Source organism: Pezoporus occidentalis, unplaced genomic scaffold (assembly GCF_034315485.1).
Source record: "Pezoporus occidentalis ecotype Australia unplaced genomic scaffold, CSIRO_AGI_Poc_V1 ctg4, whole genome shotgun sequence".
NCBI classification, from domain to species: Eukaryota; Metazoa; Chordata; class Aves; order Psittaciformes; family Psittacidae; genus Pezoporus; species Pezoporus occidentalis.
In genome coordinates this window covers 12,608,906-12,623,919 of record NW_026915724.1, presented here as the reverse complement: position 1 = coordinate 12,623,919, position 15,014 = coordinate 12,608,906, and the positions used below count along the sequence as shown (strand labels likewise).

Genomic DNA, 15,014 nt, shown 5'->3' with positions numbered 1-15,014 from the left:
CCCTGGGTGTTGCCACAGGGGATTTTTCATGTGGTGACTGCTGCAGCTAGTACCATATCTCAGTTGGCGTTCCTCCTGTGAAAACACATAGTCCCTTTATAGATACATTTTGTTGGTACTCTTACCACTCTGATCTTGGAGGAAGGCAGGCAGCATGATGACAGGGCAGATGTTCTTTGTGCGACTTTGTGTTGCCTCTCCTGCTCGGGACTAGGGGGATAGCTCCATTACAGCCTCCTGTGACCATCAGGGAGGAGGGTCATTCCTGGTTTGTGGAGGGTGTCCTAGGTGTTATGCTTCCAAGGATGATGCACTGGGGCTGGGTGCCATGGATGTGGTCAGTGACCCCTAGACCTGGCAGCATTTGTTTGCAAGGTGACCACCTGCACCACCCAGCCTCCAGGCCCTCAGTGGCAGCAGCAAGTAGTGTGCAAGACATGGTGCATCCTGAGCAGCTCCTCTCTCCAGCACCCAGCAAAGATCTGTCTGAGCAGGGCTGAGGTGATTGGAGAAGAAGGGTACTGGCCAATCACAGAGATGGTGAGAAGGGCTACTTCGGCTTGTCATTTGTGTATAAGTACATGCAAATGGAGTGTATTTTGTGACTTAGCTGCTTAGAATTTGGTTTTTCATGTCTTAAAAGGTGTGTTTTAGTGTGAGGTGTCCCTGCCCATGGCAGGGGGGGTGGAACTTGATGATCTTAAGGTCCTTTCCAACCCTAACTATTCTATGATTCTATGTTGCTCAGTGCCTATATTAACCTGTAATTTCCTTGCTAAAATCTGCATTATAGGACCCTGTTGGAGCATTTGGTGCCGGCATGATTTCTGCACAACCCGGTGTGCTAGTGCCTGCAAAGCTGAAGCTTGTTTCAACATCAGTGGTTTTGGGTGTTTTCCAGTTTGCAGTCTTGCAAAGGCTGGGTCTCTAGAGCAACTTGGAAACATGATTAAAATATGGCTTGATCCCATTTGCACTCTGTAACCAAGCCATGTTTCAAGGAACTGGCATGTTGTCCTGAGGTCATGCAACACAGAGAATACTCAGTGTCAATATCGCTCTAATGTCTTCCATATGATGTTTAGGATTAGAGGGATACAATGGATGTTAATGATTGGATTTAAGATCATTTCCAAAACTCTCTGAGGAAGCTTGTAAAGGAGTATCATGAGATTTTCAGCCACTGATATTTTTTAAATGTCATTCATTAAGAATTCAAGAAGAACAGAATTTAAACAAGGCTTTTGCTTTTTAAAAAATATTATTTAATTGCTCGTAACACTCACTTGAAGTCAGCTTGTTGATCTCCCTCCTTTCTTAAGAGCTTCTTAGATTTTGTGTGGTACTTTTTTCTAGGCATGATGACCTACAGAGCTATTTTAATTTAAATGGGAACTGTGTTTTCTGAAATTGTTCTGATATTCCCATTTAAAAATTAATGAAATCCAAAATAAATTATTGCTAAAATTTAAGTATTAAAAACTCTTCTGTGTATAATTTATGAGCAGCTTAACTATTTACATATTTAAGAAAAAGAGAATACAAGTTAACACAGGGAAGCCTCTCTCCAACATGCATTATTTCAAATGATCAGTGAGTATTCTGGGTTATACAGAAACATAAACGCCACATAAATGCCACACAAATGCCACGCCTGTGTAGAATAAGACTTTCTGAAGCAGACATCATTTAGATGCATGTGTATCTGACTGTTGATAGATAGAGATACATAGTTCTTGTAGGCTATTTTTGGTGGTGGCAACATTGCTTTCAGAAGTTCCCATCGGTATGCAGGCAACGAGTCTGCCCTCGCTGAGGCAGCTCATGCATTTATGTGCAGGGCTGTACTCTAACCTGCATCAGTTTTATGTCTTTAAGTGCCCTCCCAAGGGTGTTGCTGGGAAGGTGAAGCTCAGGCTGGAGTGGCTTCACTGATGCACAGCCCTGTAAATGCTTGCTTCTTTACAGCTAGTCAGGAGGTAAATTGATGTGGTCTTGAACACTCACTAGGAAATAGGCTGAAACTTCTTAATCTGTTAGGGTTTTGTTGTTTGTTTTTTTTTATTGGAGGATTAGAATTGTGTTGACCCATGTCCTCGGTCACAGAGGTGCTGCTGAAATGCAAATAGGAATTTGAAGACTGTGGTCTCCAATGGAGTGCTCAGCATGGCTTGTGTTGTTTCTTAAACGTGTGGCTATATATAACACAACTTTATGCTTACAGACATGCCCATCTTTTTGTTTGTTTGGTTTTAAACACAACCATAAACACCATAACAGAACACCCAGATTTGAAATCTCAGTGAAAATCTATACTCTGATATCAAAGTCAAAAGCCTACTACTGTGTACCTACCTTAACATCACTCGCAAGGAAGCGATTCTAGGAAGCCTGAGGAAAAAGGCAAGCACAAGTGCTGCTGTGCTGTAAACAATGGTTGCTGGCATTTTTGGATTTTCCCTTTTCTTACCAAAATTATTACATCACGCATGCTCCTTGAAAGTTACTGCCTTTCTTTTTGTTGCTGCTGTTGTCCCAGCAATAGAAATTCCGGGTGTGTGCATTTTCCCATTTGGGTTAGCAGCCGTAGTGAACTGAAGTGCCAATGACTAATACGTATACGGATCATCCTGTATTTTCCAAATGCATGGTCAGGCTGTTGCAGCTTTGGAGGGAATGAATACTTTGAAGCAATTTGTATCAAATGTGACTGGATATGTTTTTAGATTACCTGAAAAATCCCACTTGGGAAAGAGGCTGACTAGCTTTTTGCTGTAATTAGAATGGTTTGTTTATCTGTTTGCTTTAATATTTTTCAAAGAGTGAGTGTGAAAAGTCAGACTGAGCCTGGTTAAAGGTTTAAACCTGAATTGAATGCTATTATATACTAAGCACGTTTCTAGTGTAGCACTTGGGTCTTTTTGCTGTGGCTTGGATATCAGAATTGAAATAAAGCAGCGCCCCCCCCCCCCCCCCCCCCGCCCCCAACAAGCCCCATCTTTTCATGACCCCTTTGTGTTCCTGGATTGGCTGGTGGTTTATGTGACTTTCTAGGATCTTGCTCCCACACACTGCAGGGGTGACCGGGGAGGAGGCCGAGTCTTCCAATGTTTGATGTGAAGGATTGACCTGATTCTACTATAAGGGACATATCTTTATTTAGCAGTAATTGAGCTTATAGTATTTCTATGAAATACTTCATTAGCATACAAAGTACTAACTATAGTAAGTTTAAGGAAGTTAGTTTGCAAATAATACTTCCCTTTATATAAACATAAAAGCTATTCTTCTCCCACCACCCCCCCCCCAGGATGTAATCTTGCTCTGGGAGGCTTACTAAACAGTAAAAACTTGTAGCAAACAGGATTCGCTTGTCTTCATTGTTCTCTCCTTTAACATCCTGTTGCTTTAAATAGAAGCACAAGTATTTTTGATTATCAAGAAAACACTTGTCTGCATTTGTGGATCCATCAGCCTCCAGATGGAAGAGGAGGAAGGAAAACTGAAAATCTGTGATGCAGTGTGCACATGCTTCAGAGCAAAATAAGCATGGACAGTCTGGGAAGAAAACATTAGAACTGTAGAACCATAGAATAGTTAAGGTTGGAAAGGACATTAAGATCATCTAGTTCCAACCCGCCTGCCATAGGCAGGGACACCTCACACTAAACCATGTCACCCAAGGCTCTGTCCAACCTAGCCTTGAACACTGCCAGGGATGGAGCATTCACAACTTCCCTGGGCAACCTATTCCAGTGCCTCACCACCCTTACAGCAAAGAACTTCTTCCTTATATCCAATCCAAACTTCCCCTGTTTAAGTTTTAACCCATTACCCCTTGTTCTGTCACTACACTCCCTAATGAAGAGTCCCTCTCCAGCATCCTTATAGGCCTCTTTCAGATACTGGAAGGCTGCTATGAGGTCTCCACGCAGCCTTTTCTTCTCCAGGCTGAACAGCCCCAACTTCCTCAGCCTGTCTTCATACGGGAGGTGCTCCAGTCCCCTGATCATCCTCGTGGCCCTTCTCTGGACTTGTTCCAACAGTTCCATGTCCTTTTTATGTTGAGGACACCAGAACTGCACACAATACTCCAAGTGAGGTCTCATGAGAGCAGAGTAGAGGGGCAGGATCACCTCCTTAGACCTGCTGGTCACGCTGCTTTTGATGCATCCCAGGATACGGTTGGCTTTCTGGGCTGCAAGCACACACTGAAGCTGGCTCATATTCATTTTCTCATCAACCAACACCCCCAAGTCCTTCTCCGCAGGGCTGCTCTGAATCTCTTCTCTGCCCAACCTGTAGCTGTGCCTGGGATTGCTCCAACCCAGGTGTAGGACCTTGCACGTGGCATGGTTAAACTTCATAAGGTTGGCATCAGCCCACCTCACAAGCGTGTCAAGGTCCCTCTGGATGGCATTCCTTCCCTCCAGGGTATCAACCAAACCACACAGCTTGGTGTCATTGGCAAACTTGCTGAGGGCGCACTCAATCCCACTGTCCATGTCAGCGACAAAGATGTTAAACAAGACTGGTCCCAACACCGATCCCTGAGGGACACCACTCGTTACTGGTCTCCAGCCGGACATTGAGCCATTGGCCACAACTCTCTGCATGTGGGAAAGAAGGGAAAGTAGGGAAAAAAGAGTATAGGACAAAAGCTCGAATGAGTTCAGCATTGTTTACTGGAAGGGGGACAAGTGAAAGATTCTAACTGAAAATGCTGTAAAAATATTCTGATTATATAGATTTGGTAGAAATTTTCATCTTTTCCTCTGCATGTGGTAAAACTCTTCAACTGTAAGAACTTTAAACAGCCACCTTTTCAATTCTGTTTGTACTTTTGTGACTTAATTCTGCCCCAGCATCCCTTTCCCTTTCCTGGCAGCTGCCTGCCTGCCCGCCCACCATGGTGGTTGCAGTCCCCTCACTGGTGTTTGCTGCCTGCTGTGCCCTGAGCCTGGTGTGGGAAGCCCAGCAAACACCTCCAGACTCCATGATGCTGCTGCGATCTTACTGCTCAATAATCGAGACAAAAGTAGTGGCTGCTGGGGGTGTAATCACACAGTCGAGTCTGCAGGTTTGGAGTCTGGCCTGTGAATGTCTTCTGTAATTAGTAGCTGCATTGATATTCTAGATCAAAATACAAAAGGACTTTTAGCCAGTGATTCTAAATCACTTCTTAGCTAATACAGGTGAAGAGGTTTTTAACATTGATCTGCAGTGCTACCAGCTGTAGTTTTCATCTTTCATTTGAGGAGATTCCAGATTATTTCAGTTTGTGTGTATCTTCATGAACATAAAAATTTTTTGGTCATAAAACCAGATTTATTGAGAGCTGTTCTGAACAGGTAATAAGTTTTTAACTCCTGTATAGATTTGTTCAGGTTTTGGAGGGTCTTTTTAGTATTCAGGGTGTGTTTTTTGCAGAAAATGTAGGAAAGTTTTAAAATCATGAATAAAATGTAATGGCGTAAAAATCCTTTTTTGTTCATGTCAGTTATGCAAGAGGTATGTCACAAGCCGTGAGGTCAGTATCTCTACAGCCATTTTCTTCATGTTCTTCAAGTTAAAAATATTCCTTTCGTATGCACCTCCATTGTTTATTAAAGTGAATTAGCCTAAAGTGCTGTCCTGTATGCAGAGGTCTACATGTCTATATGCTGTGCCTGTGAGGTAAAGGTATCGCAATATTGCATCATTTAAGTAAGGCTATTCTTTCTGCAGCCTCCAGGAAATCTCAGCCGTGGGCAGTGTATAAAGTAGAGTCTGCATTCTGCTATGCTGATATTTAGCATGCAGATGCAATGTGACATATACAAGCTTTAGGGGGTAAAATCTTAAATTAGAAATACTTATATAATATTAAAGTATGTGCACAATCCCTGTGTTCAGTATCAGGTAGTCCCGGTTGACTGTTAATGATAGTTTTACTTCTGTTGCTGGGGTAAGCAGGTCTCTGTTTTGGGAGTTGGGAAGAGTTTCCTCTGTTTGTAGTTTACATTGTTTAGTTTAGTCCATGTTTACACATTGCCTCTGTGCTTCGGGAAGGAGTGTTTTTAATGAGTTGTGTTTGCCAAAGTAATAAAATCCTCCTGTTGGGGAAACAGCCTGGAAGCCAGCTTCAATGTTGTATCAGAGACCAGTTCATGCTGTCAGGTGGATGCAGTCCAGTGTTCTCTGCCCTTGAGTGTTGTGCAGACACAGGACCACCTCCTGGCTGGCAAGCACACAGAAACAACTGCCAGCATGATGGGAAGGAAGCACAAGGAAATACTGTAACTAGAGTCTTAAACCTTGTAAGACTCTGTCTAAAGGCATGCAGAAGGAATTTGCATTACCAGCAGAAGAAGAAAATCACATGTGAACACTTCGGGCTTCTAGTTTTCTAAAAGGATCTAGATGAAACACTGCTCAGCGTGTTTCCAAGGCCTCCAGGCAATTATGTAGATATCAGAGTAAAGCTTATAATTGGAATATGGGGAGGATGAAAGGACAGAGTTAGGAACAAACTCAGTTTATAAAATTAAATGATTGCATAATAATCCTTTTGCATGAAATGAAATATCAATAAATGCAGTCAAGCTATGCATGATCTGTATATCCGTGTTTTTAATTGTAATGTCATTTTCCTGTTGCCACATATTCACCAGTTCTCTCACTAAGGATGAGTTTTGAACAACTAATTGTGTGTTTATATGGCTTTCCATAAAAAGATGCAAATTTGTCATCTGAAGTTTGCAACTTGCCAGAAGGCTCCTTTTCCTTTAGGGAATATTTTGCTTTGACTGTTAATCATATCAAAACCATTGCAAACAGCTAAGCACAAGGTATCCTTGGGAAATCAGATTATTTCTTTTCTTAATAAGTTTTCCCCCACAAACCTAAGCATCATGAAGAGATTTTTTTTAAGAAATGGCAGTGGTTTTCAGCAGTAAAGCTTGAACTTGGTCATTAGCAAAACTTGTGTCAGCATTTTGAGAAGCTTTTTTGGACTCCACTCTTAAACTCTGCCTTCTCTTTTGGGGAAGTTATGAACTCTAACCTTTCATATGATGGTTGAGTGAATACAGAGAATGAAAACTATCTCATGCGTAAAGTTGGTCATGTCAAAACACATGCATAACCATGGAGAAAAATGTCTTGAAGTTTAAGTTATTGTTGCCTCTCCTGTAAAACTGGGCAAGCCAGATATCTGCTTTGTTAACTTGGTTTCTGTATGAGCACTCAGCAGAATTGCTTTCTTAATAAAAACCATTGTTGTTGTTACTGGGCTGAGCTGTTAGGTAAGATCTGAACCCTTGTTTGTCAGAACTGATTTGCACTAAATGCACAGAAGTCATTTTTGTGAAAGCGAAGTTGAACTTTTTGTGAGTTACCAAGCAATCACTTCCCTGCCCTGTATGCTCAAGCTCAGGGGCTGTATGACCTGCAGCCCTCTGCTCCAGAAATGGACTTCAATGAATCTTTGCCTAGTAAAAAGCATGTTGTAGAAATATCTCTTCTGAAGAACAACTGAAATTGGTTTTCCTCAAACATTTCCATCCTTAATTTCCAAATGCTTGAATATGTCAACAGTGAAGACATTTTTGCCAATGACGATGACATGGTAATGTTGGAGGAAAGTCCCTGTATACAAGAAAAGGCTGCATCTATTAGCTGTACTCAGTACAGAGTTTAGAATTTTTTTGCATATACTTGCTGCTCTATGCCAGATTAGGTACACAGGCACACACCTCCCTGCCTACTGCTGCGTAAATTCAGATAGCCCTCAAAGTTGAATTTAGAAACTTTATTGTTTTGAGTGAGGCCTAAAGCTGGCAGCCCAGCTTCTGAAATCTATAGGTGGACTATGCTAAACTCTCCTTATTTAGATGTTTTTCTCAGGAGATGAAAACTAGTAAGGATGTTTGTTTCAGAGGAGTGGTAATTGGCTAGTATGTTTTAACAAGCTGAAGGTTTACAACTTATTTTGAAGTAATGGTTTGATATAATCTTAAATGATTGCCTTGGGCTTGATTGGCATTCACCTACAAGTGCCAGAAGAAAGATGATCTTGACTTGGTTGAATTCAGGGAGCTGTGAGGATTGAGCAAGCTTATTAAGAGATTTCCGTTTTGACTATGATCTTCTCACTGTATGGACAGTCCTGCTGTGTATAGGGACTCCAGTAACATCCATTTTAAATAGAAGAAAGATTTACTTTGCATTAGTCATGGTGGTTCTTCAGATGCTGCACAACAGTGTGTTATGCTTCCAGATTGAATGGAAAAAGCCCACATCAATGTGTCACACTGCTCAATGTACATTAGACAAGTAGATATCGGGTGCATAGTGTTAGGTTAAATTACATCAGGGACTTACTTATTCAGCACAGTTGCTTTCTGCTCATGCCTTTTGCTAATGACATTAAACGCCATTTGGTCTTAGCTGGGTGCATCTGGATTAATGTCAATGCATTCTCTTGTTATAGGAGCAGCTTACTGCCAGTTCATGGACATGTTGTTCCCAGGGTGCATTAGTTTGAAGAAAGTAAAGTTTCAAGCAAAGCTGGAGCATGAATACATTCACAACTTCAAACTTCTGCAAGCATCGTTTAAAAGAATGAATGTGGATAAGGTAGGCATCCTACAATCACCCATTGTATTTCAGTCATTACAAGTTTTGAAAGTTGTATAAACTGGGTAAAATAGAGGAAACAAACTTCAATACTTTAAGTCCATTGTTCAAATTTTGGACTGGGAACTACAGCTACAAGTTGTATGTGAAGTCAAGAATATGACCTTTTATCATCTGAAAATGGTATTTAGCCACAGAGGAAGAAATTTGGCATGCTCCATTTAAATACAAACTGAAAATTGAGTCCATGTGTCTGCTGAGGAATTGTGCAGCCTAACCTGTTGTATTTTAATATCAGAGACCCTTTTGATAAAATACCATGTGTTAGAAATTCCTTGCTATCAGTGAACTTTAATTTTAGATGCAGTAAAATTACCGATGACCTGAATTTCTAACAAAATAACTTGGAAATATTCTGTTCTAATTATTCTGTGTTTCTTTTCTAAAACCAAGTTTAAGGAATTTAAATTTTCCAAGAGCTGGAATAATTTACCCAGTGATTCAGTTGGTTGGACAGCACATGCGATCTTGTAAAGTTAAGAAGCCTCTTAGAAAATGGCTTTTTCAACCATAAGGTATTGGCTTATGTTTGAATGAGAGTTTGATGGATTCACCAATATTAATTACTGTGTTGATCAAAATAAATAATGAAAGCTGTGTGATCATACTTTTATTTTTACACTGCCTGTGTCTGCTCTGGCATTTAGTGATGCCTTATTCTGAAATTTAAACAGTCTTAATAGAGAATCCTGTAAGATTTTTACAAAGCACTGGAAAGCCCTCATTGTTTCCTGAAATGTTGTGAATGCTTCTATTTACAGGGTAATTTGCTAGTAAAAAATTGGAAAGCTTAATAAAGTTAACATAATGAAGTTAACATTGTCAGTTATTCTGCAGGGAGCAAACTTCCTATGCCTTCTCAATGTAGAAATAAGATACAAATGGAACAACCTGAAAGGGCATACAGAATGCTATGTTAATCCTTGTAGGGGTATTGTAGACTTACAAAATGCTGTACAGTTGGCTTAACCTTGAGCAAAAGTTAGAATTGCAAGGGGTTTAGGTACCCTTTTTCCAGCTGAAAAATGAATGCATTCAGGAGGCATTAAGGTGCATCTAACTTGGCTCTTTAACCAGCTGCATGAATTAAGCAAAGCAAGGCAACCCTCCTTCTGCAGCTGTAGTCCCTGTCTACCCACAGTGTCTGAGAACCTTAAGTTTTGTAATATTGCCCCAAGACACCTTTTGGAGGTTTCATTTCTCTGAAGAATTTGCAGGATATGGAGACATCCTCATAGAGTTTCTTTTGTTTTACTAAAACTTTATAGGCATTTTGGTCAGATTCTGCATGCCCACAAAGTGTTCTATGTATAGCTAGATATAGAATGGAAAAAAATTACAAGGTTTAAACCTCAGGGTTATTTTGTATGATGAACACGTGCTACCAAAATGTAGGTTGGCTTGAACTTCAGCATATCTTGGAAAAGCTGCTGGGTTTTTGTAATTCAAATAATAGGAGAGAGAGCAAGAAACTCCTGTCTGGACGTTTTGAAGAATTATTAGTTTTCAGTATGACAAACTGTAGCATGTCCATTAGAAACAAAAATCCCTGTTTAGCAGAATATAGTTTTACTCCCAGAACAGTTTCATTCATGTTGGCTGTCACTGCCACAATGAAATAAGAAAAGAGTGACTCTGTGAAAGAGCTGTTTAAAGACTTACATTCACCCACTGTATGGCCATCTCTAAGGCAGGGTCTTTGTTTTATTTTGGTTTTCTTTCCTATTAAGAGCGCTTGCAAATCTACCATAATTCCCTTTCTTTTAGGAAGAAAACAATGATGGAGGAATATATACTGATATAGTTGGTAGATTTATTCAAACAAGTGGGTATATGTAATGTTTATACTTAAAAATGGCAGTGATACATTGTTAGAACCTTTATTCTGCCTTCCAGGTAATTCCTGTGGAAAAACTGGTCAAAGGGCGCTTCCAAGACAACTTAGATTTCATTCAATGGTTTAAGAAGTTCTTTGACGCTAACTATGATGGGAAGGAGTATGATCCTGTGGAAGCTCGACAAGGCCAAGATGCTCTTCCCCCACCAGATCCCGGTGAACAGATCTTCAACCTGCCCAAGAAGTCTCATCATGCAAACTCTCCAACTGCAGGTAACTTGCGTCCTAAAGAATTCCATTTCCGTCTCTGAAGACAATTACACACTGGGATCTATTTTACATAAATACTAGTTAAAAATTATTTCCTTATGTGCGTGGGCCATTCTTTTTGCCTTGGCTTAGGCTTAGCATCTGAGGTGGCAGAAGTTAACTTCTTGTGGTGTAATCATGTTTGGCCCAGCTGTAGTGAGCGTAGGGTCTCCTCCACTAAACCCTTGATGTAAATGTTGTGGGTCCTAATGATATCTGATAGTGGAGACAAATGCATTTAATCTCCTTGTTGCTGGATGTGGTATGTGTAAGTGTATTCTAGATCATTAAATGGGAGTATGCTCTTCCCTCACACCTCTACCCTTACAGGAAATTACTAGCACAGACTGATTTCTTTTTTATTATTTATGGTGGGCGAGATGCTTCCAATCTTAAGGGCTGAACAGAAGGAAAAACAAAAAAATTGATTTATTGATTTGTGGTTTTATACACTTATTGTTCAGGTATGCGAGCCCTCTGAAATGAACAATATACAGCTATTGCTCTTTCTCAAAAACACCTCTCTCTTGCAAGTTTTTATTTTGGGTTTGTACTGGCTTTTGCTAGTTTAGAGTTAGCTTTCTTCACAGGTGATTGTATGGTGCTGCATTTCAGAGTTGTGACCAAAATAGTGTCGGTAAGACATGGATGTTTCGGTTACTGCTTACACAGGGTCAAGGCCTTTTCTGTCCCTCACACCACCCCACCAGTGAGAAGGCTGGAGGTGCACAAGAAGCTGGGAGGGCACGCAGCACAGACAGCTGACCCCAACTGACCAAAAGGGTATCCCATACCATATAATGTGCTGGGGAAAGGAGGAGGAAGCAGAGGGGGATGTTGAAAGTGGCAGTGTCTGTCTTCCCAAGTAACCATCGCATGTGGTGGAGGCCTGCTTTCCTGGAGATGGCCTGCCAACAGGAAGTGGTGAATTAATTCCTTGTTTCACTTGTGTGTGTTACATCTTAAACTATCTTTATCCCAATGAGTGAATTTTCTCACATTTACCCTTCTGATTTTCTCTACCATCCTACCCGGGGACAGTGAGCAAGTGGCTCTGGGGGCTCAGCTGTATACTGGGGTTAAACCACAACAGGGTTTCTGGAGCAGGCCAAAGGGCTAAACCTGATCTTTGGTGTTTGTGTAACATGGGCATGACTGGTGAGTAAGTAGATGCCACTTTTTGATAACTGAGTTAAATGAACAGAAGAGCAGCTAACATTTTTCTAACAGAATGATCACCAAAGAATTGTTACTGGGGTTGATAGCCTGTATGTGTATAGGTTTGTGCATATAGGTGTGTGCAAGTGTGTTTCTGTATGCACACTTTATTCCTTGAATGGTTTGTCCTGGGTTTACCTTCATGCTAACCCATTCCCCAAGTAAGGATTAATTTTCTGTTCACTTAAATCTGTGACCTGTCCTCTCATGGGCTCAGATATGCACCAGTGCTGGCAAAGGGAAGGGGTAGGTATAAGGCACTTGCAGATTTAGGCTGGCTTATGCTTTGGAATACCCAGATTTCAGCATTCTGCTCTGGTCGCTTCTGACGTCAAAGTGGGACATACTTGGCCTTCTGCCTTCAGCTCATTAGTGCTTCCAGGAAACTGAACACCTAATAGCAGGTCAGCGCAGCTCTGGGCTTGTTTACATCTTTGTTTTGCACCATCTTGTGTTTCAACTTTTGAATTTCAAGGCCTGGCATGCTATAATTTCCCATGTGATGTCTTGCACTCCCTTTGAAAATAGGAAAACCCAAGTGCTAATGTCACAATTGAGAAATTGGGATAGACACTTTTATTAATTACAGACTTTACCTCGCTTGTTAATTCTTCTTGCACATGGTCTGTTTTTACCGAAGTCACAAATATGTCATCCAAATTAAAGCTGTAAACGTGACAATCCTGGAGAAGTAGAATAGCCACTGGAGTGGAACCAGCCAGCTGATGCGGAAGATAAGGCAGTGATTTCATGTTGTGTTGCTGGTGTATGAAGAGCATGTCTCAAGACTTTCCCAGCAACTGAGATGGTGTGATGAGTTTTGTTAAGATCTTGTGGCTGTGAGACTTAGTATTTTTATGGAAAGGTTCCTTCAGTATTAAGTATTGTCCAGAAGTATGACAGGCAGGATGCTGGTTTAGTTTCCTTAGAGCTGAGGAGAGTGTGCACAGATGTTGTGATGCTAGGTGAAATGAGAGTTCTAGCTTTTGTTGCTGCTTCATTTTAGAACAGAACTATTTCTGTTAGGTGTCATTCATAGGTTTATTCAATTTCTGGGTGCACACATTTTCATTTCACGGATGCGTTTGTGCCACACCTCACAATATCATGTAGCCTGGTTGCTTGAAAGGATGGGAGCCCTTGATGGCTGCCTGTTGATAGAGGGCATTCTGGAAGGAGTGCAGTATGCACCTGCAAGCTGTGTGTGCCTCATCCCCTGCCATTTGGGAGTAAATTGAGGATGATCAGGGGACTGGAGCACCTCCCGTATGAAAACAGGCTGAGAAAGTTGGAGCTGTTCAGCCTGGAGAAGAGAAGGCTGCGTGGAGACCTCATAGCAGCCTTCCAGTATCTGAAGGGGGCCTATAGGGATGCTGGGGAGGGACTCTTCATTAGGGACTGTAGTGACAGGACAAGGGGTAACAGGTTCAAACTTAAACAGGGGAAGTTTAGATTGGATATAAGGAAGAAGTTCTTTACTGTAAAGGTGTTGAGGCACTGGAATGGGTTGCCCAGGGAAGTTGTGATTACTCCATCCCTGGTGGTGTTCAAGGCCAGGTTGGACGAAGCCTTGGGTGACATGGTTTAGTGTGAGCTGTCCCTGTCCATGGCAGGGGAGTTGGAACTAGATGATCTTAAGGTCCTTTCCAACCCTAACTATTCTACAATTCTATGTGGAAGCAAGTCCTGGGTAGTTGCGAAGTTGCCATGAAAGACATGCTTCTGTACTTCTGTCTTGTGCACTTTCACAATTGCCTGGAAATGAAGGTGTATTCGTTACTGTTGTTACACAAACCATAGCATGCTCATGTGAGCTAAGCAAGTTTAGTGATTTATTGAAGGGCAAAAAAAAAGTCTTGTGAGTTCTTCTGCAGCAAGTTAAGAATTCCCCACCCCATCTAGAGCTTATTTCTTTGATGATGAAAGCTCAAAAGGGGAATACGTACCCATGAGGAAGTACCTCAGGTGGGATAGTTTAAACTGCTATCTATGACTTTTATGTTGACTATACAGATGTCTTATGTTTAGTTTATACCTGACTTCTATGTTTACGTTTTATTGTTCTACTTTCCTGGCTCTTTGGTGAAATGGCTGAGGTTTTGGGCATGGCTGTACTTCCACTGACTTTGTTGTGAAAGCCGTAAACATTGTGGGCAGCTCGATGCAATAACCTCTTATACCAGTGCAGCCAGTACTTGCCAGCTTCTATAGCAGTTTGACACAGTAGCTTTTCTCTCTTTTTGTACATTTTCTTTTTCTGTGTCATTTTTAATGTGTGTGATTTGCCCTACATTAACAATGAAGCTCTGAAATCTTGTACTGCCTTGTTTCAGTTCATTAGCAGAACAAAAAGAAGCAATAGTGAAAGCAAATAAAGAACCCAGAAGATCTTTCAGCGTAATTCAAAAGTTTTCAAACAGTGTGCGGTAGACATAGAATGTATGCATCTATTGTTAAGTGTCAGGAGCAAGCAGACATATGAGTACTCATTCACACTATGATCTTTGGTTTTAACAGATTTTTAAATATGCCTATTATGAATTGATCAAGTATATAAATTTCTAAAGAAATAATTTGCTTAACTGTTAGTAATTTCAGATGCATTTTAGGTGATTCCTGTTGTTCCACAGAGTAACTCTTCCAGTGCAGTTTGCCAGACTTTTGCTTCCAAGTGATATAGGAGGTGCTGAGCTCTTTAATTATTCATAACTGCTTTATAGCACTCTGTTCTAACACTGTATTTTCAGAGGTAGACTAAGCTATGTCTTCCAGTTAACAAGAAAGTATCAAATCCTCAAGGACTGCTCTGAAAGCTTAACCAAAAATGTACTGGCATCAATTAGAATGAATTTTGGTATTTTAATCTGACAATAAAGCTGGATGAGACCCTTGGTTTCAGGTACCTGCTTTCCATACCTACACATAGCTATTTACCTGTATCTCTGCAAATGCACACTGTGGTCTTTATTTT

General features: G+C 41.0%; 1 protein-coding gene across 4 annotated transcripts in view; it reads left to right on the top strand.

The window, feature by feature from the left end:
- MAPRE2 (microtubule associated protein RP/EB family member 2) overlaps positions 1 to 15,014 on the top strand; it is a 104,074-nt gene that overhangs the window by 68,275 nt on the left and 20,785 nt on the right. For all 4 annotated transcript variants that reach the window (XM_062633478.1, XM_062633475.1, XM_062633479.1 and 1 more), the window contains 2 exons: positions 8,474 to 8,619; positions 10,576 to 10,789. In XM_062633478.1, coding sequence (XP_062489462.1) covers positions 8,474 to 8,619; positions 10,576 to 10,789 — 360 coding nt within the window. The remainder of the gene's footprint in view (positions 1 to 8,473; positions 8,620 to 10,575; positions 10,790 to 15,014) is intronic.